At 43.2% G+C, this 24,744-nt stretch overlaps 1 protein-coding gene across 3 annotated transcripts in view; it reads right to left on the bottom strand.

Moving 5' to 3' along the window:
• Positions 1-5,604: 5,604 nt before the first annotated feature.
• The window catches only part of LOC120021188 (ER degradation-enhancing alpha-mannosidase-like protein 3), a 20,158-nt gene continuing 1,018 nt past the window's right edge, over positions 5,605-24,744 (bottom strand). The window contains exons 2-20 of one of the 3 annotated variants that reach the window (XM_038964828.1): positions 24,651-24,696; positions 24,219-24,319; positions 23,774-23,813; positions 23,332-23,444; positions 22,954-23,107; positions 16,801-16,935; positions 16,604-16,709; positions 16,208-16,305; positions 15,486-15,611; positions 15,071-15,154; positions 14,903-14,986; positions 14,630-14,754; positions 14,323-14,488; positions 14,074-14,228; positions 12,333-12,444; positions 11,927-12,103; positions 9,931-10,096; positions 8,327-8,524; positions 5,605-7,885 (exon numbers count right to left, since the gene is read on the bottom strand). In XM_038964828.1, the coding sequence (XP_038820756.1) occupies positions 7,617-7,885; positions 8,327-8,524; positions 9,931-10,096; positions 11,927-12,103; positions 12,333-12,444; positions 14,074-14,228; positions 14,323-14,488; positions 14,630-14,754; positions 14,903-14,986; positions 15,071-15,154; positions 15,486-15,611; positions 16,208-16,305; positions 16,604-16,709; positions 16,801-16,935; positions 22,954-23,107; positions 23,332-23,444; positions 23,774-23,813; positions 24,219-24,319; positions 24,651-24,696 (2,455 nt within the window). In that variant the 3' untranslated portion in view covers positions 5,605-7,616. The remainder of the gene's footprint in view (positions 7,886-8,326; positions 8,525-9,930; positions 10,097-11,926; positions 12,104-12,332; positions 12,445-14,073; positions 14,229-14,322; positions 14,489-14,629; positions 14,755-14,902; positions 14,987-15,070; positions 15,155-15,485; positions 15,612-16,207; positions 16,306-16,603; positions 16,710-16,800; positions 16,936-22,953; positions 23,108-23,331; positions 23,445-23,773; positions 23,814-24,218; positions 24,320-24,650; positions 24,697-24,744) is intronic. The other 2 variants (XM_038964829.1, XM_038964830.1) reach the window with 2 other exon arrangements.

Below are 24,744 nucleotides of genomic sequence, written 5' to 3'. Positions count from 1 at the left end.
GGTGCGCAAATTGAAGCAACGGGAGGCGGGGAATTCTGCAACCGAGAGGAGAGATCAGATGGAGAAGCACGGGTGAACTGCGGCGGTAGGCTACGTAAAATCTTGGTGTCGGCGTCATGACGCGGTTAGAAAACAGGCTTGATGATTTTGCCAAATTGACAGAGCGCAGGCAGGTAGATGAAATCCAGGTGTATTCTGCTGTTGCCTTCAATGTTTGACGAAAAACGGTTTATTACATTGTCTCTGGTTTAACCACTACCAGTCGCACACAAATGGACGTAGGCTTTAACTCATGTTCTACCATCACCGATGTTATCACTGTAGCAAGAGGGGGTGGCAGCAATGTTATCATATTGTTTGCAAGATAAGAAACGCAATGAAAAGTCCATGATTATAATGCCATAGAACGTTTTTATGTAGGTCTAAGCAGCTAGTTTCCACTATCACACTTTTCTGAGAAAATAACATTGTTAACATTTGCCTATTTTCGTGCTATGACAGTGTAAGTACCAGAAAGTGAGCACAGCTTTAGTGCATGTTGGTGTTAGCATCGATGAGGAAGGTGACTTCGTTATCATATGGGTCATAGTTAGAGCACTCCACATCTAGAGTTCCACTGTCAGGCCTTCTCCCGTCTGCTGGCAGCAAAAGGGGATAGCTTTATTGCAGCTAGCCATACCGTACATACAGGGCTGGTTTCTCGAACACAGATTTAAAGGTGCTGCATGGTCAATCTGATTTCTGTGTTGGCCGTGCAGTATTTACAGTGATAAGGCCTATGCAGAAGGCAGGGCATTCATACTCCGAAATTGCGTCACACCATCTACATGGCACCTCCGACCACATTTCAGATCAAGTATAAATTGCCTCTAAACCTAGTCCTGGACTAACAAACAAGCTCATTGGAAATTCTCCATTGATATAGGTTTCCTGTCCATAAATAGTCTTAATCTGTGTCCGGAAAACCGGCCCACATAGTTTCTGTAGCGGTATTGCTCATTGGGTGTGAGAAACATAATCAAAATAACCTCATTCCCATGGCTACATATGACCTCCAAGATGTTACCCCTTTTATCTCAGAGTACTCTTACGATATGGAGTGTGAGTAGTGGTTTACCTCATTACGTGGAGTCCTGTCTGGCTGTTCCTGTGCTCTCTCCTTAGCAGAGTTCCTCTAGGAGTGACTGGAACGCTCAGACTGGGCTAAAAACATGTTGGCACTCGAGAGGACCACTGAGAACTGAAAAACATGACGGACTGGAGACAATGTGTGCATCTCTCAACAGACTAAAGTGGCTGATTTTCTTCATCGCCTTCCCTTCACCTGCACTGATGTGAAAGAGTGGATCGGGAAACTACACTGTGCTTTCAGATCATTGCAGATGAAGGAGAGGAAGTCACTTTAAAATTCACAATTCAGCTGTTTGGACATTGGTCAAATTGAAGGCTCACATCTGATGGGCTGCTGCTTCTTTGAGGTGAGGAGCTTGGAGTGACCCAGACTGGGCAGGGAGAATGAGTGGGTCTGGGAGGACATCTTGGATCGTGTGAGAGGGCGCACCCTGCTGATCAGTGTAGGGAGCAGAAGCTGCAATACAGATATTATTACTGATGTATTAGTAAAACCATCACCACTGTGCTAATAGGACAAGCAGTTTACAAGGTTTCAAATATCAGAGGTAAATAAGTGCTTGACTTTGGCAGAAGCTCACCGGAGCGGAGTACCGGCACCTAAAATGTTCTACTGCTTGAGCTCCTGCACCTCTTCCAGAATATTAGCTCTAAAGTATTGTGGAGCTCCTACACCTAAATATAAACAGTACCGGCACCCAAAATGAGTACTGGCATCTATTTCAGTCCAAGTCAAGCACTGGAGGTAATATAAATATCAAACTTATCCTTTTTGCTCACAGTCATTTGCGTGCGAAATAAAGTTCCATAACAAATCAAGCAATTTTAATATAGGCCTATGTTCCGCCAGGAATGATGAGGATTAAGTAAGTAAGTAATATAGGCCTATCGCTAGTGGTTTGGTAGTAAGGCAAAAATAACACTATTGACATTTTTTTTTAACCTTATGTCCAGTGTCCTTGTGTGAGACCAGGTCAGTATACTGGGCCTGGCTTAAAGCCTGTGCTTTGTCACAAGTCTCCCCTGAAAGGAGAGGATTTTTATCAGTCTCCAAACCTCACTATAAAGCAGTGAAACAAGTACTGAAGTAGGGTTGCAAAGGGTCAGACATTTTCCATGTGAAGTTAAGCCCTGGAATTTGGGGAATTTTGCTTAAATTCAACAAAAAAAGTTTACTTATAAACAGTGAACCTTTTTTGTGGGATACACATGGCATATTTTGGTTAAACTATCCCCAATTCAATGGAATTGCAACCCTCTGCATGCACAGTGCATTCTTCCATCACATGTACAGCTGATTCTCAAGATCTTGCACATTAATGAGATGCTATTGAGCCCACACTACTACACGCTTTCTGGTAAGTTTTGATTACAATACTGGGTGGGGTGAATATATTTTATGACATACATGATTTTCTGTTAACTAGTAAATAGTAACCTACAGCAAAGTGTGTTTAAATCATTTCTAACTTGTTAACAATTTCTGCTAGTTAGTTTTTGCTACCATGTGGGGTTTAGCTTGCTTGAGCCTGCTAACTGAGTGTTAATTCACCTGATTCCATACATGTTTCATTTTAAAACATTTATCTTACAAAAGGAGTTGTTTGATCTAAATTCTGAACTAATTATCTGTACATGGAATTGTATTTGGTATTTTTTTACTCTTTTTTCCTAATCTTTACAGGAAAATGCCACGGGCACTATCTGTGTGGAGACATTTCACTGCAGCTAATGTAGAAGGAAAAGCTGTGTACATTTGCAAATATGGTACCAAATCATATGTGAAGAATGCAACAAAGATGCAGAATCATCTGGCCAAGTGCATACATTTCCCTCAGCGCTCACAACAAGCAACCTCTGACAAAAGTCCCACTACTTCTATTCGAGGGGAAAATGATGAATCTGACACCTTATCGATAGCAACAGCTCATGGTCCTCCTGGAATCATACGTTTTTTTTACTCAATAGAGGAACGTAGTCAGAGAAATGCTGATGAATGTCTTGCTCGAGCTGTGTATGCAACTGGTTCCCCTCTGATGCTCACAGGCAATGTGTATTGGAAGAGATTTATGAACGTTCTTCACCCAGCATACACCCCTCCAACCAGACATGCTTTATCTACTCATTTGCTGGATGCAGAGTTCAACAGAGTTCAAGTGAAGGTCAAGCAAATCATAGAGAAAGCCGAATGTATTGCAATCATCTCTGATGGGTGGTCGAATGTTTGTGGGCAAGGAATAATTAACTACATCATCATCTCCACCCCTCAACCAGTATTCTACAAGAGCACAGACACAAGGGACAACAAACACACCAGTCTCTACATTGCAGATCAGCTCAAAGGCAGTCATCAATGACCTTGGACCACAGAAGTTATTTGCACTGGTGACAGACAATGCTGCGAACATGAAGGCTGCTTGGTCTAAATTGGAGGAGTCCTACCCTCACATCACACCCATTGGCTGTGTTGCTCATGCATTGAATCTGCTCCTCAAGGACATCATGGCACTGAAAACAATGGATACATTCTACAAGAGAGCCAAGGAAATGGTTAGGTATGTGAAGGGTCATCAAGATATAGCAACAATCTACCTCACCAAGCAAAGTGAGAAGAATAAAAGCACCACATTGAAGCTGCCCAGCAACACCCGTTGGGGTGGTGTTGTCATCATGTTTTGACAGTCTCCTGGAGGGGAAGGAGTCTCTCCACATGGCCATATCAGTCTGCCGATATGGACAGCACCATCAAGAGGATCCTCCTGGATGATGTATTTTGGGAGAGAGTGGTAAGCAGCCTGAAACTCCTGAAACCTATAGCAGCAGCCATTGTACGGATTGAGGGAGACAATGCCATCCTGTCTGATGTTCAGACTCTGCTTGCAGATGTAAGAGAAGAAATCCGTACGGCCCTGCCCACTTCACTATTGCTCCAAGCAAAGGAAACTGCAGTTCTGAAATACATCAAAAAGCGTGAAGACTTCTGCCTGAAGCCAGTACACGCCACAGCGTACATGTTGGACCCCAAGTATGCTGGCAAGAGCATCCTGTCTGGTGCAGAGATCAACAAGGCCTATGGTGTCATCACTATATGGTGTCTCACCACCTTGGCCTGGATGAGGGCAAGGGTCTTGGCAGTCTGGCAAAATACACTTGCAAGCAAGGGCTTTGGGATGGAGATGCAATATGGCAGTCGTGCCAACATATCTCATCAGCCACCTGGTGGAAGGGACTTTGTGGATCTGATCCCCTGTCGCCTCCATCATCCTCCAAATCCCACCAACATCAGCCGCCTCAGAGCGCAACTGGTCCTTGTTTGGGAGCACACACACCAAAGCACGCAACAGGCTGACCAATACAAAGGTTGAAAAATTGGTGGCCATCCGGGCAATTTTGAGGCATTTTGAGCCTGACAACGAGCCATCCTCAAAAAGGTTGGAAAGTGACAGTGATGTTCAAGAGGTGGACATGGAAGCCTGAGAGGAAGACAACCAAAGCTTTAGTTTCTAGACTATCATTTTACAGATGTATGTTGAAAACGTTTTTGGGAGATGCGATGGGAGATTGTTGTTCAGTGAAATCATCCCATGTGAAGAGTCAACTCATTTAATTAAAGTTAGATTTGTAAATAAATCTTTTTCTTTTTTTCTATTGGAAGGATTTAATCATTTGTAATTGTCTACTTATGATAAGGTAAAATGTATATGTTTGTGTCCATATGATATGGCAAATATATCCAATGCAAAAAACATCTACAATTAAGTGGTATTAATATTCATTTGCATATTTCCATTAATTCCCACAGAAAGTTTCCACCTCTGAATATTCCCCAAAATGTGTAACCCTATACTGAACTAAATGAAAAATCTACCTGGATCCTGGCTCATTGAGAAGCTACGAAGCACACGGTCTTGTAATTTACTCCTGAAGGCAACATCTATGGTTAGAGTAAACCTTAATCCACACACATGCATCTGTAAAGTCAAAAGTCTGTTTTTGTTCTGTGTAAGGTGAAGTGATACATTGTGTGCATCCCAAATGGCACCCTATATAGTGCACTACGGTTGATGGGCCTTGGTTGAAAGTGGAGCACATAGTGAATAGGGTGTCGGTTGGGGCTCCCAATAGTTCCCTTTGAGCGGATACTGGGCTCCAAATTTGGTCGCTTTCATCCAAAAATCCAAGTCGGAGTATGGTTGAATCCCCACAAACAAAAGGTGGTGGTCGTCGGCATTACCACAAATGACACTTAATGGCCACTGACGTCATCTTGGAATGAATTGTGCGTTGCATCACCAAGACCTCCGTTACAGACATAAAATGATTTAGATTTTATTCTAAAGTTATAGAGCCATTACTAGTTCATAAACCTACCTAGATACCTCTTTATGAAGAAATGTGATCATTGAAAACATCCACATTATAATATTTTGTTGAGGGAAGTGAGTACACGAATGACTCACAAGAAAAACTAAGATCATTATTCTTAATTTATTGACAAGATCAGGTTGGCCTCCTTTCAAAAGACAAAGTACATCATAATCTGGTACTGCTATCAGAAATAATCACTTTGGCACTGAGCTTCAGTTATCCCTATCGGTCAACATTTCCAAAATGTCCATAATAAATACCTAAAAAGACAACTCATTTTTAATGTCCCTTTCCTCTCTGAGTGAACAGTAATGGTCACAGAGGCCATAGATAGAGATGGACTTTGCCTTGAAATAAAGTGTTACTGTATATAGGTGGCCGTGGTGGATTAAGACTTCAAGTGAAGTGAGCAGCAACAACGAGATATCTACTACACAAAACATTAACTGTGAAGAAATCATGTACTCTGTCATGACAAAACACTGTTTCTCTATACAAAACATTCCCATGTTTCCACAGGGACAATGGGAATATAACCCACTTTTACACCTTAAAATATATGAAATATAAAACCCATGCAAAAATGATTAAAACACCTGGCAGATCGATATTGAGACTCAGGAATGAATGATACAATAAGCGGATGTGAGTGACTGCATCTGATCATACAAGTAGAAACGTTATGTCTGCTGCTTAACTGTTGTTGGTACACACACACACACTCATGCCCAGGTAATCTCATAATGCAAAAAGAAAGATGGAGAAAGAGAAAAATACGAACAGTCTGATGTTCTTACCCTCCACACAAAGAATCATACGCACAAAGGCTGTTTGCGATGAGGACACCGAACAGACAAAACACCGACGGTGTGTTTGATGTGCTGTGAGCTGCTTGGGAAGAAGTCCCTGGATGTTTGGTCCCACCATGATGATAGCTCTAGGAGGAAGATGCCGGTGGGCTGAAGTGCATGGCATTATAGGCCGTCTGGTGGCAATGGTGAAGATAGGCAGAGTACCAACCTAGAGCTGGTAGACTCAGCGTCATGACGTTGCCACGAGCAGCACTACAAAAATGTAGTTAAGTGCAGTGCGAGACTTTCTCCTCACACAGTATCTGCGCATGAGCTGCACTTCATGATGTTACAACGTGGTTTATACGGGACCCAAAACGGCGGAGAAATTGAGCTTCGCGCTTCAATGCTCTTAGTTGTTGCGGAAATCGGACTGATATATTGTGTTTACATAACCGACTGACATTTGAAAAATGCATGACTAAGGTCGATAAAAGGTATTGATTTGGTAGTGTAGTAACGATTGCACACACACACACACGTCTTTTTCACTCTTACATTTCCCTGATGTAGCTACCAGTACAAAATAAATCAAACTGAACTCATCGGTTCACCCAAAATGGCCCCTTATCCTTTTTCTAAAAGCATTCTTGTGAGTGTTAACACATCCTTTTGGTCAGGAGAGCCCATTCCTCACCTATTCATCTTCAAAATAACACTACTAGCCACACTGTAAATTCACTCACACACACGCCACTGAATTGACAGGACACCAACTTGTTACAGGGGACAGTAAAGCAATCCCCTTGTCAGTGCAGCCGCTCAACACAATCTAGCCTACAGTACAGAGACTCAAACACAAGGCCTCAGACAAAGTTGTCCCTATATCAGCCCAATATCCCCTCCCACGCTTACCTTAGCTATTTCTCTGAAATGTGCACGTCATCAATTCTCTCTTACAATCATCTGACTAAATCTGTGTCATCTCCACAACACAACTGAGGAGGCTTGAGGCGACTAGCACGGTAAGACTAACAAGCTACCTGCCCAATGCCCATCCCTTCCTATACATTAATACATACTGCAGTTCCAATAACTATCAACTGTACGAGAACACCCTCAGGTTTTAGAAGGGGTAGTGAGTGAGTCAGTGGGATTGACTGTCACACTGCTAAGGTCCCCTCTTGAGTCAGTCCCGTCCAGAGCGTGCACTAGGGCCCTCTTTGGCACAGCAACGTGCCTCTGCACACTGGCCAGGGATCAGTGCTGGGGAGCCCAGGCCCTTGGTCAGTGGGAGGGGGGTTGAGGAACCTAACTGTTCTGAGATCAGGGGTCTGTATTGGGGTCGTTGGGGCTGTGGAAAGGGGGCGATGTAACAGTTTGTCCGTAGGAACATTGCATATGATCGTCTCCAGGTGTTAGGCAGCTGTCTCCTTGCTGTTTGTACTCCTCTTCCTCCAACACTACCTCTCCCTTCTCCAGGACAAACTGCAGGGTGGGGCCTCTGGCCTCTCCCTCCTCCCCGTCTTCCAGCTCCCCCTCTTCCGCCAGGCGGAACTTGATGTTCATCTTCCCCAGGGGCTTCTCTGCTTTGTCTGGAGAGTAGTGATTAGGAGGAAGACGGAGCGAGAACAAGAAATAGAAAGGAAGACAGAGGGAGAGACAGTCAGTGGCAAACATGTCATCTGTTACACCTCAAACATCTAGCACACATTTAAGTTACAAAGTGTTATTTTTCATTGAAGCCAAACAACTGATAAGAGTTCAACATTAAAATGTCAGTTAGGCTTTTGGGCTGTTCCACCTTTCACCTCAATTTGGAACTCTTCCCCCGCATAATTAACCCCTATAGCTTCAGTCTCATAGGCAGGCCACCTCTTTAAAAAAAATATTTTACGCTTGATTTAGACTGCTGGAAACAGGGGGAGACAGGCAAGTGGGAGAACAGTATTATAGACGCATTGATTGAACCCTGGTCTCCGGTGGGGAACAGTATTACTAGACCACGGGCTCTGCACAGAGGGGGCCTCTCTTACCTGTTGTCTTACCTAGCCGTCTCTCTTTGGGCAGCATCAGTACGTCTACGTTGCTGTGGTCCTCCAGAGCAGAGGTGAGCAGCGCCCCCTCCTGGCTGAATAGGAACACCAGGGGGATGGTGATGTCAGCTGTGGACCCTCCGTCTCCCACCATCTGGAACAGGGGCGTCTCTGCGCTGTTACTCCCCTCCCGGTGGTCTAGGAGGGACGGAGGAGTTATGGAAAATGTTGTTTTTCAGAACACTAGTGGGTAGGGGCTTGTGAGTGATATCTACTCAAAGAGGAATGCCATATCGATCAAAGCCCGTTTGTGAACCAACTCTGATCTTAAGAGGTAAAACGCAGAGCTACTGTAAACTCACACTGATAAAGTAGGTGATGGTTCCCCAAAACCAACCATTTGGGATCTTTACTTCAGTAAGTAGTACACTGTAACAATGCAGACCGATATGGCCTTCTAAATCTAGGTTAGGCCCCACTAAGCTATTTTCCTAAGCTCCTATTATAGCAGAGTAACAGGCTGTGTGCTGATATTATGGGCTGTGTGTGGGTGTGTTGAGCAATGTTCCCTCTAATTGTTTTCGGCAACGAGCAAATTTCTACTATCAAAAAACAATTTAAAAAAATGCATCCCATAAAATTGCAATAGCTGTTCTATGATGCAGCCATGTGTGATGTTCTATGTAGGTCTACATTCCATAAGACTTAAAAAAAAAAACATTATGCATGGACTTGACATGAACATTTTCCTTCAGACAAGTCGTCGACTGAAAATGGTGTATTGTGTGATGCAAGAAACCACTTCAAAGTAAAATGCATTATTATTCCCATACCATTATTATTAGAGAATCAGATGAAAATGTAGGCTTTGTTACCCTCTGCCTTTTGGCTTATTCAAGCTGGTCTCACTGCACCTTTAAGACATAAAAAAAGCTCTGTAGTCTTCTGCCGAGTTCTTGTCATGTCAGAAACTCGGGACCCCCGAGTTAAAATTAACATAAGTTATTTGCGTAGAGATTCCTATTGGTTGATTCTGATACTTCCCAAGTGGGATACTCGGGTATCATCTTTCTACAATGAGTAAGCAAGTCAGACATTTCAGAGTTAACGACATGACGTGAACACGGCATTTACCGGACTCGCTTTTGAAAGATGGATAGAAAAGTAGGAAGCAACTACTCCCCTATTGCTGACTAGAAACTAGCTATAAATTGGCTAATAACCTCACTAACTAGCAAAGAATATCAACAAATGTGCAAACACGGCTACATGCGGCTCTGTTCTCAAAACAAGCACATCTAGTGACAGCTTGTATCCGTCAATGCAATAGAATCCTCCGACGATGCGCTCTGCCTAAAACCATATTCACAGATTAAGCCTTGCATAGTTAGATTTGTTTTGTTTTGTTGCATCGAAAGGGGCTAATATGTAAATTTGATAACGTAAACTAACGGGTCGAAACTAGTAAAGTTGAGTGAAGTTCAATCTCGTGCTTCTCTGCTGGTGTTTCTTTTACCCGGCAGTCCTGGGGGAGCTGGGTGGTGTTGAGGCGTGAGAGAGAGGGGGACAGGCAGAATGGGGGTGTGTGTGTTCCATTCCCTCACCTATGAAGATGACTCCGATAGCCCCAGCCTCCTGTAGCCTGTGGGCCTTGGCAGCAAACATGCAGTCGCCACGCTGTGCCAGGGCAATGTGCCCGCTCAGCTCCTCAGCATTCTCTATGGGTCCACACGCTGTGTAAGGGGAGGTCTTCACGATACTGCCCTTCACCTGGGAGAGGAACAGGGTACAGTTGAAGTCAGAAGTTTACATACACTTAGGTTGGAGTCATTAAAACTCATTTTTCAACCACTCCACAAATTTACAAACTATTGTTTTGGCAAGTCGGTTAGGACATCTACTTTGTGCATGACACAAGTCATTTTCCCAACAATTATTTACAGACAGATTATTTCACTTATTCACTGTATCACAATTCCAGTGGGTCAGAAGTTTACATACACTGAGTTGACTGTGCCTTTAAACAGCTTGGAAAATTCCAGAAAATGATGTCATGGCTTTAGAAGCTTCTGATAGGCTAATTGACATCATTTGAGTCAATTGGAGGTGTACCTGTGGATGTATTTCAAGGCCTACCTTCAAACTCAGTGCCTCTTTGCTTGACATCATGGTAAAATCAAAAGAAATCAGCCAAGACCTCAGAATTTTTCTTTTGACCTCCACAAGTCTGGTTCATGCTTGGGAGCAATTTCCAAATGCCTGAAGGTACCACGTTCATCTGTACAAACAATAGTACGCAAGTATAAACACCATGGGACCACGCAGCCGTCATACTGCTAGGAAGGAGACGTGTTCTGTCTCCTAGAGATTAACGTACTTTGGTGCGAAAAGGAAAATCAATCTCAGAACAACAGCAAAGGACCGTGTGAGGATACTGGAGGAAACAGGTACAAAAGTATCTATATCCACAGTAAAACGAGCCCTATTTCGACATAACCTGAAAGGCCGCTCAGCAAGGAAGAAGTCACTGCTCCAAAACCGCCATTAAAAAAGCCAGACTACAGTTTGCAACTGCACATGGGGACAAAGATCGTACTTTTTAGAGAAATGTCCTCTGGTCTGATGAAACAAAAATAGAACTGTTTGGCCATAATGACCATCGTTATGTTTGGAGGAAAAAGGGGGAGGCTTGCAAGCCGAAGAACACCATCCCAACCCTGAAGCACAGGAGTGGCAGCATCACGTTGTGGGGATGCTTTGCTGCAGGAGAGACTGGTGCACTTCACAAAATAGATAGCATCATGAGGCGGGATAATTATTTGGATATATTGAAGCAACATCTCAAGACATCAGTGAGGAAGTTAATGCTTGGTCGCAAATGGGTCTTCCAAATGGACAATGACCACAAGCATACTTCCAAAGTTGTGGCAAAATGGCTTAAGGATAACAAAGTCAAGGTATTGGGAGTGGCCATCGCAAAGCCCTGACCTCAATCCTATAGAAAATTTGTGGGCAGAACTGAAAAAGCGTGTGCGAGCAAGGAGGCCTAAAAACCTGACTCAGTTACACCAGCTCTGTCAGGAGGAATGAGCCAAAATTCACCCAACTTATTGTGGGAAGCTTGTGGAAGGCTACCCAAAACGTTTGACCCAAGTTAAACAATTTAAAGGCAATGCTACCAAATACTAATTGAGTGTATGTAAACTCCTGACCCACTGGGAATGTGATGAAAGAAATAAAAGCTGAAATAAATCATTCTCTCTTCTATTATTCTGACATTTCACATTCTTAAAATAAAGTGGTGATCCTAACTGACCTAGACAGGGAATTTTTACTCGGATTAAATGTCAGGAATGTTGAAAAACTGAGTTTAAAATGTATTTGGCTAAGGTGTATGTATAACTTCCGACTTCAACTGTATGTGAGTGAGTAAGAGAGGTTCCTGTAAATACTCTGTACAGTATTGAGACAGACATCCAAAGAGCTCCAGAGTCAGTATTTAATTTGGGTCATAAATGTAAGGGGACAAAAAGGTGCATGCTCATCTCTTACAGTATCAATATTTTGAGTGACAAAAAAAAATAAAAATAGAAAGCTAACCCCGTGCTCCTGCTTGGTAAGGTCCATTCCAAACTTGGCTGGTCCTGCAGTCAGGACCGTTCTACCCAGAAACGGGGGGGATATGAGCTGAACGAGGAGGGGCTCTACTTCTTCCTCCTCTGTGGTCTGGGTCACCTCTGCCACCAGTTTCACCCTGTAAACACCTTTATGTACCTCCTTAAAATAAGTACATTGGTGTTATTAATTACACAGGGGCATTAATGAGACAGGGCAATGTTTCCCTGCTAAACAATAGCTCGCATCCCAAATGGCACACTATTCCCTACACAGTGCACTACTTTTGATAGGGCTCTGGTCAAAAGTAGTGCACAGGGAATAGTGTGCCATTTGGGACAGAGTCAGACAATAGAGAGCTAGAAATCAAAAAGCTGCCCACGCTTCTTACCCCCCATGCTTCTGTTGTTCCAGCCTCGCTCAGTGGGGTGAGGGAGACGCCCATGCTCCTCAGAAACTCAACAGGCTCCATACTGTGGTCGTGAAGCGGCAGGTCGATGCCCCTGCAAACACACACAGACTCATCAGTGACACACAGTGGCTAGGTCAGAGTCACCTAGCAGGGTTAACACAAAGGATGACGGAAGAACAAAATCAGTTTTAGTGAATGTGTAGGTCTTCACAGCCACACAACATTTACGACCAGTGCCTTCAGAAAGTATACAGATCCCTTGACTTTTTCCACACTTTGTTACGTTACAGCCTTAATTCTAAAATGTATTTCCCCCCCTCAATCTACACACAATACCCCATAACGACAAAGAAAAAACGATTTTTGAAATGTTTGCTAATTTATTAAATAAAAAAACTGAAATATTACTTAAGTATTCAGACCCCAGACCCTTTAGTACTTTGTTGAAGCACATTTGGCAGTGATTACAGCATCGAGTCTTCTTTGGTATGACACTACAAGCTTGGCACACCTGTATTTGGGGACTTGCTCCCATTTTTCTCTGCAGATCCTCTCAAGCTCTGTCAGGTTGGATGGGGAGCTATTTTCAGGTCTCTCCAGAGATGTTCGATCGGGTTCAAGTCCGGGCTCTGGCTGGGCCACTCAAGGACATGTCCCGAGGCCACTCCTGCGTTGTCTTGACTGTGTGCTTAGGGTCGTTGTCTGAGGTTCTGAGACAACCTGCTCAGGACTTGACTTTCATCAAGGATCTCTCTGTACTTTGCTCTGTTCATCTTTGCCTCGATCCTGACTAGTCTCCCAGTCCCTGCCGCTGAATCCTCACAGCATGATGCTGCCACCACCATGCTTCACTGTAGGGATGGTGCCAGGTTTCCTCCAGACGTGACGTTTGGCATTCAGGCCAAAGAGTTCAATCTTGGTTTTCATCAGACCAGAGAATCTTGTTTCTCATGGTCTGAGAGTCTTTAGGTGCCTTTTGTGCCAGGCTGTCATGTGCCTTTTACTGAGGAGTGGCATCTGTCTGGGCACTCTACCATAAAGGCCTGATTGGTGGAGTGCTGCAGAGATGGTTGTCCTTCTGGAAGGTTCTCCCATCTCCACAGAGGAACTCTAGAGCTCTGTCAGAGTGACCATCAGGTTCTTGGTCACCTCCCTGCCCAAGGCCCTTCTCCCCTGATTGCTCAGTTTGGCCGGGCAGCCAGCTCTAGGAAGAGTTTCTTGGTGGTTCCAAACTTCTTCCATTTAAGAATGATGGAGGCCACTGTGTTCTTGGACCTTCAATCTGCAGAAATGTTTTGGTACCTTCCCGCGTTTCTGTGCCTCGACACAATCTTTGGTTTTTGCTCTGATTGCACTGTCAACTGTGGGTGTGTGCCTTTCCAAATCATGTCCAATCAATTGAATTTACCACAGGTGAACTCCAATCAAGTTGTAGAAACATCTCAAGGATGATCAATGGAAACAGGATGCACCTGAGCTCAATTTCAAGTCTCATAGCAAAGGGTCTGAATACTTATGTAAATAAGGAATTTCTGTTTATTTTTAATACATTTGAAACAATTTCTAAAAACCAGTTTTTCCTTGTCATTATGGGATATTGTGTGTAGATTGCTGAGGAATATTTATTATTTTGAATCCATTTTAGAATAAGGCTGTAACGTAACAAAAAAGTCAAGGGGTCTGAATACTCTCAATATGAACACTACACGCACACACAAACCTGACAGGCGAAGCGTGGAAGGCCCGGCCCACCCCAGTCAGGTACTTGTAGCTGTCCCTTATGGTCTTGGCGAAGGAGGGGTTGTTGGGGAAAAGGGTCTGGGTGCTGGGGCAGGTGTAGGTAAACAGGTCTTCCTCAACGGCAGTGGCCGCTTCCTGGAACATATAGACACAAAATGGCAGATAAGTTTCAGCTCTTCTGACCATAACGCAACACAACTGTTGGTAACTAACTCACTTGGTAACTAACCGTGTTGTTGCCCCGACAAGGGGGCTGTGAGGTGGACAGGGAGACAGGCAGCAGGTGGGCCTCGGTGGTGAAGATGTAGTCGTCGATGTCGAAGTGAAGCTGGTTCTTCTCAGAGAACAGAAGGTACAGGTACTTAAACATCTCTGCCAGGAAGAACGAGTCCATCCTACGAAGAAAGGGAATGTTTGAAATTACTTGAAATCACACGTATTGCTATGTAATTTGAGCTCTCTTGCTCAAAGAGCACCATGGAATCAGTGGATATGACCGGAGGTTTTAACCCATATGATTCGCTGCGATCTCCTACCTGTCCTCGTGGGCCCCTGTGCGGACGTCCTGCACAGCTGCAAACCCACAAGGTACCCTGGCATGGGCGTTGAGTTTTTCCACTATGGACTGGCCCACCCTGAGGTAGTAGGGGTCGCCTGTGGCCTGTGGAAGGGAAAACATGGTCTATCCCATTCTCAACCCCTCTCTCACTATGTTCACTGATGTACACAGTTCACTCATGTACACAGAGTATACCATTACTCTACACATTTGGCTTTTCCCAGTGGGAACCCAAACCAAACTGCATTACCTTGTAGAGGTAGTAGGTGCTTTCTGCAAACTCTGGCCTCAGAGGGTGTTGACCCCAGTGAACTCTGAACTCAGTGGTGAAAGCCTGCAACGTTAGGAAAAACATTGTGAAGTAAAGCTGAGAGCAGATATCATCTTGACTCAAATTTCAAATGTCACTTTTCCTTACCTCGGGGAGAAACTTGTGTTGCTTGGTGACTTGGTAGAGCATCTCATGGGTCTCTATGGCTGGCTTTAGGTCTCCTCTCAGAACCTATGGCCAAGGGTTGATAATACAGTCTTTACTATGAACGATTCACTTTCAGAGCGTATACCTGTTCATACAACCCCATTGAAACTGATAGAAAATCAATAAAATAAAATAAATAAACAGTCTTCTGCTGTAGTGGATAGATGTGTGGTCATGATGATGTCATGATACAAGCAGAGGGTCTCATGAATTTGTGTGACATTTGCATACAAAAGTAGTGCACTATAACTGGGAATAGGATGCCATTTGGGAGGCGGCCTGCGTCATATTGTTAGAGGCGGAGGGTAACCATGCCAAGTGGTGGCGATGATAGAGGCGGTGTCATGGGACTCACCTGCAGGCCGGGGAAGAAGGCGAGTAGGGAGTCCATCCAGCTGCGGACGCTCACCGTGGGGTTGTGCATGTGAACGTTGAGCAGCAGTGGAGGCTGGCTGATGTACTTCATGATGGCTCTGTAATGCTGTAGGAGACACAGCAGACAGCAGGCGTCACTAAATACACTCACATTATGTATGATGTGTAGAGTTGATATTGGGGGGGGGGTTAGATCAGTGATGTGACCGAAACCCCATTTACACTTCATGAATCAGTGTTTCCACTAGGATTTTTCTCAGCAGCGGTGGTAAAGGGGTGGGAGCGTGGTAGCGTCCGTGGCCAATGACGCGGTTAAGAGTCTCATCTTGGCCGCAGAAACAAAATGTTTCTGTTTAAGCTAATTTCCTGCAATTTTACACATTTCATCATGGGGCTGAGAGAGAAATTGCAGTTTGAAAGCTAATTTCGCCACTGCTAAATGCCTATAGGGGAAACACCGACAATAATATAGACCTTGTGATATCTGATAACTTTCATCTGATCACCATCTGGCCACAGTTCATCTGGACATTTACATTAGAAATGAACATGCATGCATATGTTATCTGGTTCTGCAATCTGGATGCAGGTAGCATTTAAATGTAAAAATGCTGTCTGACAAATTGGAGTGTTCCCTACAAGCATAGAGCAATACATTGCAATAGATCAGCAGCTAGTGAGAGTAGAGAGATTGGGTCTCACAGTGTTGAACCTCTCCAGGTAAACGTTGTCTCCCAGCAGAACGTAAGCCTTCATCAGGTACTCATAGTATGAGTCAATGCCAGCACCCACACCACTGTCTGGAGATGCAAGGGACACACCGTTAATATAGATTTTGACTGATCTAAATGGGAATAACAACCAGGCGGGGAGACCCATATTCAAAACCAAACCCAGCTAGTAATATTGGAAGTGACTAATGGCTGATATAGAGGAAGTGAGATGATGTGTCATCACATGGTGCGAGGTGATAAAATGTTTGTTCCTCCTGCAACATTTGGACTTTTTAAATGTGAGAGTGGGTGGCTACGTGTGCTGGTGTAGGCGAGTGTGTGTTGTCTGAGCGGCTGAGTGTGTGACAGTGGAGCTCTGGCTCACCCCTGCGGACCCAGTCACCATTGTGGATATTAATGACTGTGCCCACAAGGTCACTTCCTCTCTGTCTCTTCTCCCACAGGACGTCCAGTGCTTTCCTAGCATTCTCCTGTTGGGACACAGAAACACATCTTCATACACACCGGTTCATAAATACAAAAAAACAACACTATTTATTATTACTGGAATTACTAATGTACCTCGAACACGGCCTCCCCAGACAGCCGACTGAGAGCAGCAAACTCTAGAATCATGGTCCCTGCACAGGCTGTACAGGTGTCCGACTCAGTGCCTGTGCGTGACAGAGGATTAAGGACCCCGTACCTCAGGTTTACCTGCAAACAAACAGAAGTAGTAAGTATATTGTATGCATATTATTGTCGCCCCGGCGGCACAGAATAATCAAACGGTGCGACTGCTCAGAGGTGCTTGGGAAGATGGGTCACAACGGGGGACCAGTGTGTGTGTGGGTGTTGGAGGGGGGAGGAGGGTATCCGAGCTCCATCAGCTAGGACTAGATATTGGCTAATAAAATATTCCCATTCCTGCTCAAGTTGGCAATTTGGCATCCCTTCTTAAACACCCAAATTGTATACGCATTCACACATCAAGTCTTCAGTTGGATTCAGGGATGGAAATTCATACAAACAGCAACAGACACAATCACTGACTTATATTCACTTTGTCTACTTGTCCCATTCTTCAATCTTGTCTGGGATATATTTTAGTTGGCACACCTGTGTGGTGTATCTGATATACAGTACCGGTCAAAAGTTTGGACACACCTACTCATTCAAGGGTTTTTCTTTATTTTGCTATTTTCTATATTGTAGAATAATAGTGAAGACATCAAAACTATGAAATAACACATATGGAATCATGTAGTAACCAAATAAAGTGTTAAACAAATCAAAATCTATTTTATATTTGAGATTCTTCAAAGTAGCCACCCTTTGCCTTGATGACAGCTTTGTACACTCATGGCATTCTCTCAAACAGCTTTAAAAATATATATTTTATTACTATAAATTAGCACAACAGTTTTCAGCTGTGCTAACATAATTGCAAAAGGGTTTTCTAATGATCAATTAGCCTTTTAAAATGATAAACTTGGATTAGCTAACACAACGTGCCTTTGGAACACAGGAGTGATGGTTGTTGATAATGGGCCTCTGTACCACTATATAGATATTCCATTTAAAAATCAGCCGTTTCCAGCTACAGTAGTCATTTACAACATTAACAATGTCTACACTGTATTTCTGATCAATTTGATGTTATTTTAATGAACCAAAAATGTTTGCTTTTCTTTCAAAAACAAGGACATTTCTATTTGACCCCAAACTTTTGAATGGTAGTGTATATTTTTTCATAACGAGATGCAGTACAACCGAGGCAAAGGCGTTCAAAATGATGTTGGCTGCGGATCTGGTTCTGTACTGTAGGTGGCACCATGCGCTCTTTTTAAAGGAGGACTCCTATCTCTTATATCAGTGGTTCCCAAACTTTTTATATTCCCGTACCCCTTCAAACATTCAACCTCCAGCTGTGTACCCCCTCTAGCACCAGGGTCAGCGCACCCTCAAATGTTGTTTTTTGCCATCATTGTAAGCCTGTCACACACACACACACTATACGATACATTTATTAAACATAAAAATGAGTGAGTTTTGTCACAACCCGGCTCGTGGGAAGTGACAAAGAGCTCTTATAGGACCAGGGCACAAATAATAATATTATAATAATCAATAATTTTGCTCTATATTTAACCATATTACATATAAAACCTTATTTGTTAATTGGAAATTGTGAATAACTCACCACAGGTTAATGAGAAGGGTGAATTTGAATGATAAACATAACTCTGCAATGTTGGGTTGTATTGGAGAGAGTCTCAGTCTTAAATAATTTTCCACACACAGCCTGTGCCTGTATTTAGTTTTCATGCTAGTGAGGGCCGAGAATCCACTCTCACATAGGTACGTGGTTGTAAAGGGCATCAGTGTCTTAACGGCAGGATACTCTGGGCTCAGCCCAATCCAGAAATCTGGTAGTGGCTTCTGATTAAATTCAATTTTCACAGAACCGCTTGTTGCAATTTCGATGAGGTTCTCTTGTTCAGATACCGGTAAGTGGACTGGAGGCAGAGCATGAAAGGGATAACGAATCCAGTTGTTTGTGTGATCCGTTTCGGGAAAGTACCTGCGTAATTGCGCATCCAACTCACTCAGGTGCTTCGCTATATCACATTTGACATTGTCCGTAAGCTTGAGTTAATTTGCACACAAAAAATATCATACAATGATGGAAAGACCTGTGTGTTGTCCTTGTTAATGCAGACAGAGAAGAGCTCCCACTCTTAATCATAGCCTCAATTTTGTCTCGCACATTGAATATAGTTGTGGAGCGTCCCTGTAATCCTAGATTCAGATCATTCAGGCTAGAAAAAACATCACCCAGATAGGACAGTCGTGTGAGAAACTCGTCATCATGCAAGCGGTCAGACAAGTGAAAATGATGGTCAGTAAAGAAAACTAAGCTCGTCTCTCAATTTAATGTGTCAATACTTTGCCTCTTGATAACCAGCGCACTTCTGTATGTTGAAAAAGCATTAAATGGTCGCTGCCCATATCATTGCATAGTGCAGAAAATACACGAGAGTTCAGGGGCCTTGCTTTAACAAAGTTAACCATTTTCACTGTAGTGTCCAAAATGTCTTTCAAGCTCCCTTGGCCTCTCTTGTGGATGCTGCAGTGTACCCAAGTGGCGTCGGGAGCAACTGCTTGCACGCGTGTTACTACTCCACTATGTCTCCCTGTCATGGCTTTTGCGCCATCAGTAGATACCAACATGAGCAGCAGCTACATTTGGCTACATACAGACCGTTAAGTGCAATTCCCGCGAGAGAGTAACGGTTAATGTGATTGGATGTTAATTATTTGACTAGGCTACCTGTATTTGACATTGTATTATTTCGCTGAACACTAGATGGTTTCATTTTAGGCAGTGAAAACAAGGCTACTCAGTCGACAAAAACTTCACTCAAATGTATAGCCCCGTTGGAAAATATAAATGGACTGTTTGAAAATGTGAAGATTTTTTTTAAAAAGAAGAAAAAATAAATAAAAAGTGAATCACATTTTTATTTGGCGTACCCCTGACGGCATTGCCGTACCCTAGTTTGGGAATACCTGTCTTAAAGGACCCATGTGTACAGGGATGGTCAGCCACCCACTGGGTTGACAACCCACTTTGGGATGGGGAGAGGTTTTAGCGGGTGGAACATTGGAGGACAATTAGAGGTTTACTTAGTCGCAGCTACAGTATGCTTAACGGTGCAAATATCATGGTACAGCTATATGTACACTCAATTATCAGGGTACTTCTTAAAATGGTAAGTTTACAAACATACACTATATTTACAAAAGTATGTGGATACGCCTTAAAATGTGTGGTTTCGGCTATTTCAGCCACAGCCAGTGTATAAAATCGAGCACACAGCCATGCAATCTCCATAGAAAAACATTGCCAGTATAATGGCCTTACTGAAGAGCTCATTGAGTTTTAACGTGGCACCGTCATAGGATGCCACTTTTCCAACAAGCCAGTTCATCAAATTTCTGCCATGCTGGAGCTGCCCCAGTCAACTGTAAGTGCTGTTATTGTGAAGTGGAAACATCTAGGAGCAACAATGGCTCAGCCGCGAAGTGGTAGGCCATACAAACTCACAGAACGTGACCGTTGAGTGCTGAAGCGTGTAAAATGTGTCTGTTCTTGGTTACAACACTCACTACCGAGTTCCGAACTGCCTCTGGAAGCAACGTCAGCACAAAAACTGTTTGTCAGGAGCTTCATGAAATGGGTTTCCATGGCCGGGCAGCCGCACACAAGCCTAAAATCACCATGCGCAATGCCAAGTGTCTTCTGGAGTGGTGTAAAGCGTGGCGCCATTGGACTCTGGAGCAGTGGAAACGCGTTCTCTGGAGTGATGAATCACGCTTCATCATCTGGTAGTCCAATGGACAAATCTGGGTTTGGTGGATGCCAGGAGAAAGCTACCTGCCCCAATGCATAGTGCCAACTATAAAGTTTAGTCGAGGAGGAATAATGGTCCGGGTGTTGTTTTTCATGGTTCGGGCTAGGCCCCTTAGTTCCAGTGAAGGGAAATCTTAACCCTACAGCATACAATGACATTCTAGACGATTCTGTGCTTCCAACTTTGTGGCAAAAGTTTGGGGAAGGCCCTTTTCTGTTTCAGCATGACAATGCCCTCGTGCACAAAGCGAGGTCCATACAGAAATGGATTGTCAAAATCGGTGTGGAAGAACTTGACTGGCCTGCACAGAGCCCTGACCTCACCTCCATCGAACACCTTTGGGATGAATTGGAACGCCGACTGCGAGCCAGACCTAATCGCTCAACATCAGTCCCCGGCCTCACTAATACTCGTGGCTGAATGGAAGCAAGTCGCCGCAGCAATGTTCCAACATCTAGTGGAAAGCCTTCCCAGAAGAGCGGGGGCTGTTATGGCAGCAAAGAGGGGACCAACTCCATATTAATGCCCATGATTTTGGAATGAGATGGTCATGTAGTGTATTTGTGGAGAAAAAAAATCACGCTGATTAAGTCTTTAGTCATATTCCATATTACCTATTTACTTATGGGCCTGCCTACACCTATAGACTTGTTTTTTAAATTATATGAGCAAATGAGCACTTATGAGCACTTTATTTGGAACGGCAAGCCAGTCAATTAATTGGGCCTATTTCTATAATTAATATGAATTCAGAGGGAAGAAATGATTAAATATTAAAGCATTGGACATCTCACTAAAGGCTTCAGTCATACAAAAACTATACTTGAATACAAACTGGTTCTCTAGCAGATAAGTAAGAATGGCTCACCCCGTATCCAAGAATGGCCTTTATCCCTTCATTTAGATTACAATTTTTCATTATCTCCAAAATAGCGCTATTTTTAAAACAAGCAATAGAAAGCTGGTTGCAATTTCAGTTTAATCCACCAGAAAAGACTGAACAAATATTATGGTTAAACTCAAATTTACTAATTGATTTTTATTTTTTAAACGGTATAATCTTTGTAAATAAGACTGGTGGAGTTGCGTCACACATGCAGCTAACAAAATTATATGGAAATGTCTGCTCTATCCAAAATTACAACCAAATGATTGCAGCATTATGCAAAAATGGAAGAGGTAAGTGGAAATGGGAGAAGGTAAGGAACTTGTCTGTCGGCCCTGCAGACCAAAGTTCATTTAAGGACCAAAACATTTACACCTGCATCATACAGGTTGCAAAATACTTGGGAGATTTTCGATGTACATATTCCATGGCACATGGTCTATGAACTGATACACAAAACGATGACGGATTCAAAACTTGAGTTTTTTTATTTAAACTACTATACAAAATTCTTGCAACCATTAAAATCTTATATATATATATATATATGGGGGATACAACCATCTCTACCGATTGTGGTTTGAAGAGACAGAATCATTAGATCACTTGTTTTGGTACTGCCCATATGTAGCTTGTTTTTGGTCACAGGTTGGGGAATGGCTGATTTACTTGGAGCTAACTCTGCAAATAGCACTGCTGGGTGATTTGAAAAGTCATAGTCAAATCGATGAATAATACTCTTAGCAAAGGTGTTTATCTTTCATTTACTATGAGAAACTATGAGAATAGAAAGGTTCAGAACTTTTGTGAAACATCGCAGCGGAAAAATATATGGCTGCTAGAGACAGATGGGAGGGGTTGAGGTTAGCTGAAGGCTGGGACTAAAAACAAAAGATTACTAAATGTAAAATATACTGTCTGAGAACTGTATGTAGAATGTATAAACTCGAAGTGGAAGGGTAAGTATTGTTGTTTTATTAGCCAATATCTAGTCCTAGGGTTCGGGGAAAATAATAAAGGACATTATTATTTATTTTTTAATAAAACATTTTGTGGCAATGTAATTGTCTGCATCATTTCCAATCCCCAATATATTTTGGGAGGTTAATATATTTATTTAAAATAATATATATTTTGTGGGGTTAATATATTTATTTAAAATAATATCTGCAATATTAAAGCTGATCTACACACAAAAATGCAAAACGGTATGTTGTATGCACTACATGCGTATTGTCAGATAATTATACAACTACAACGCTTATCTTGAAATCACTTTGAATCTTCTATTCACATTCAGCTGGTCACTCCTTTCAGACCTGAATCGTTTGGTATTTTTCCGACATTGTGGAAAAACAGAGTTCTGATTAACAAGGCTTTGCACCCAGGGGAACGGCGAAAAGCAGACATGTGGAGAGTGAGGTGTGTTACCCTGGGGTAGGGAAGGCCACTGGTAGTGTTGAAGGCAGGCAGCAGTCTGTGGCCCAGCTCCTTGGCCATGTGGAGCAGCTCATCTCCGTACCACTGCATCCTCTCCCCCCGCTGACGGAGCATGTCCGCCATCGTATGCGCCCCCAGCAGGCCCCTGTAGGGACAGCAAGATGATGGTGTGGTGAGCAAGATGATAGTGTGGTAAGCACGTGGCAATGTCCGGACAATTTCCTATTCATCTAAACACTGACAGCACTATATGATAAAGTCGTACAGTTATTAGAACATAATGTCCAATTACACATTTGAACCAGTATCATGCACGATTTTGGAGAACGACGGTGCCGTAGTGAGACAATGCATTGTATAGGTTCGTACCCCAGGACTCGGATGTTGGTCTCAAACACAGACACCACCACATCGTTGTCCAGCCTGACATCCCTCAATGTCCTCCTCACTGCATCCTCAAACTCGTCCAGCTTGTTCAACACCTGGAAACACGGACAAGCAACATTCGTTAATAGGGGAAAAGACTGAACAAATAGGTGTTTAAATACTTAGACTAAACAAATGATGAACTTGCCTGAAAAAAAACATGAATTATTCCTGTGAATTACTACATTTCAATGATTTTTGCTAGGGTTTCCAGAACCATTAGAAAGGGCTATCCATTTCATCTATACTGCCATTTACTTTATGTGTGTGGCTCTGAGGGGTTGTCGTGAAAATATATCCCATTTTCTCATTGATTTCTCTATAGACATTTGTGGTACTACAGCTGACTACAATTATAGCCACACAGACAGGATCAGATACTCACCACCAGAGTATCCAGGGTGTCAATCAGAGTGAGGGAGAACCTAGGAGAAAACAAGGTTATATTTGTTAGGGTACACCACAGCAAAAATGTTTGCAACAAAACCTTGAAAACTGTAGTTTCTTATTGGACAAGTTCAGATAGTCCCGCCCTGTTTCAGCCCGTCTTCTTCCATTTGGTGCTTAATGAATATGACCCAGGTCAGGAGGATGAACTTATGCACACACACACACAACACAAACTCGATCCTGCTCCATGTCAGCTTCACCATAGTCATCATCTATTGTGTTTCCAGCCTAAGTGTTACATACAAGGTCTTAAGGAAGAACCAGAGGGGCTTCGGATAGGTCACGTCAAACAGAGTATAACAGGCTTTCCCACATCAAGTCCAAATGCATTTCCTTTTCCCATGAGCGTTACATATTGAGAAACGTGCGGCTGTACTCACTTCCCCAGAGAGTCGTCGATGTCTCCTCTGTTGGGCTCCAGACCCCGCACCCTCCCCCTGCAGCTCAGGGGCATCAGCTCGTCTGCTGGGTACGCATATTTCTGTGGCAGAATCAGGGAACAGGTGCAGTCAGGGTACGGTACACATACTAATTAGGAGGAACATTTGTTTAAATACTTTTGAACTTAGAAGTATAGGCCCGAGTGGATGGCACACAGTCAAGTCAGAGAGCTGTTTGAGCAATAATACAATATCAACAAAACAGTTAACAGAAGCATGCCCTGGCCAGCTACATGGTCAGTAACAGACAGACAACCATAGCTATGGCCTGAAACATCCAATTCTGCCCAATGTAGTTGAAAGTGACAATAATAATGCAAAATGGCATACATCTGATGTATTATTATAAATGATGTGGTCAGACAGACTTACCATATAGCTGCCATAGGCATGATCGAACATCTCAACGATCTGGTCCCTGTAACAGAAAGAAATATACTAGATCAACATAACCAAGTCATTTCTA

Source organism: Salvelinus namaycush, chromosome 26 (assembly GCF_016432855.1).
Source record: "Salvelinus namaycush isolate Seneca chromosome 26, SaNama_1.0, whole genome shotgun sequence".
In the NCBI taxonomy this organism is placed as follows: Eukaryota; Metazoa; Chordata; class Actinopteri; order Salmoniformes; family Salmonidae; genus Salvelinus; species Salvelinus namaycush.
Note: the sequence above shows the minus strand (reverse complement) of the source record. Positions and strands in the feature narration are given on the sequence as shown.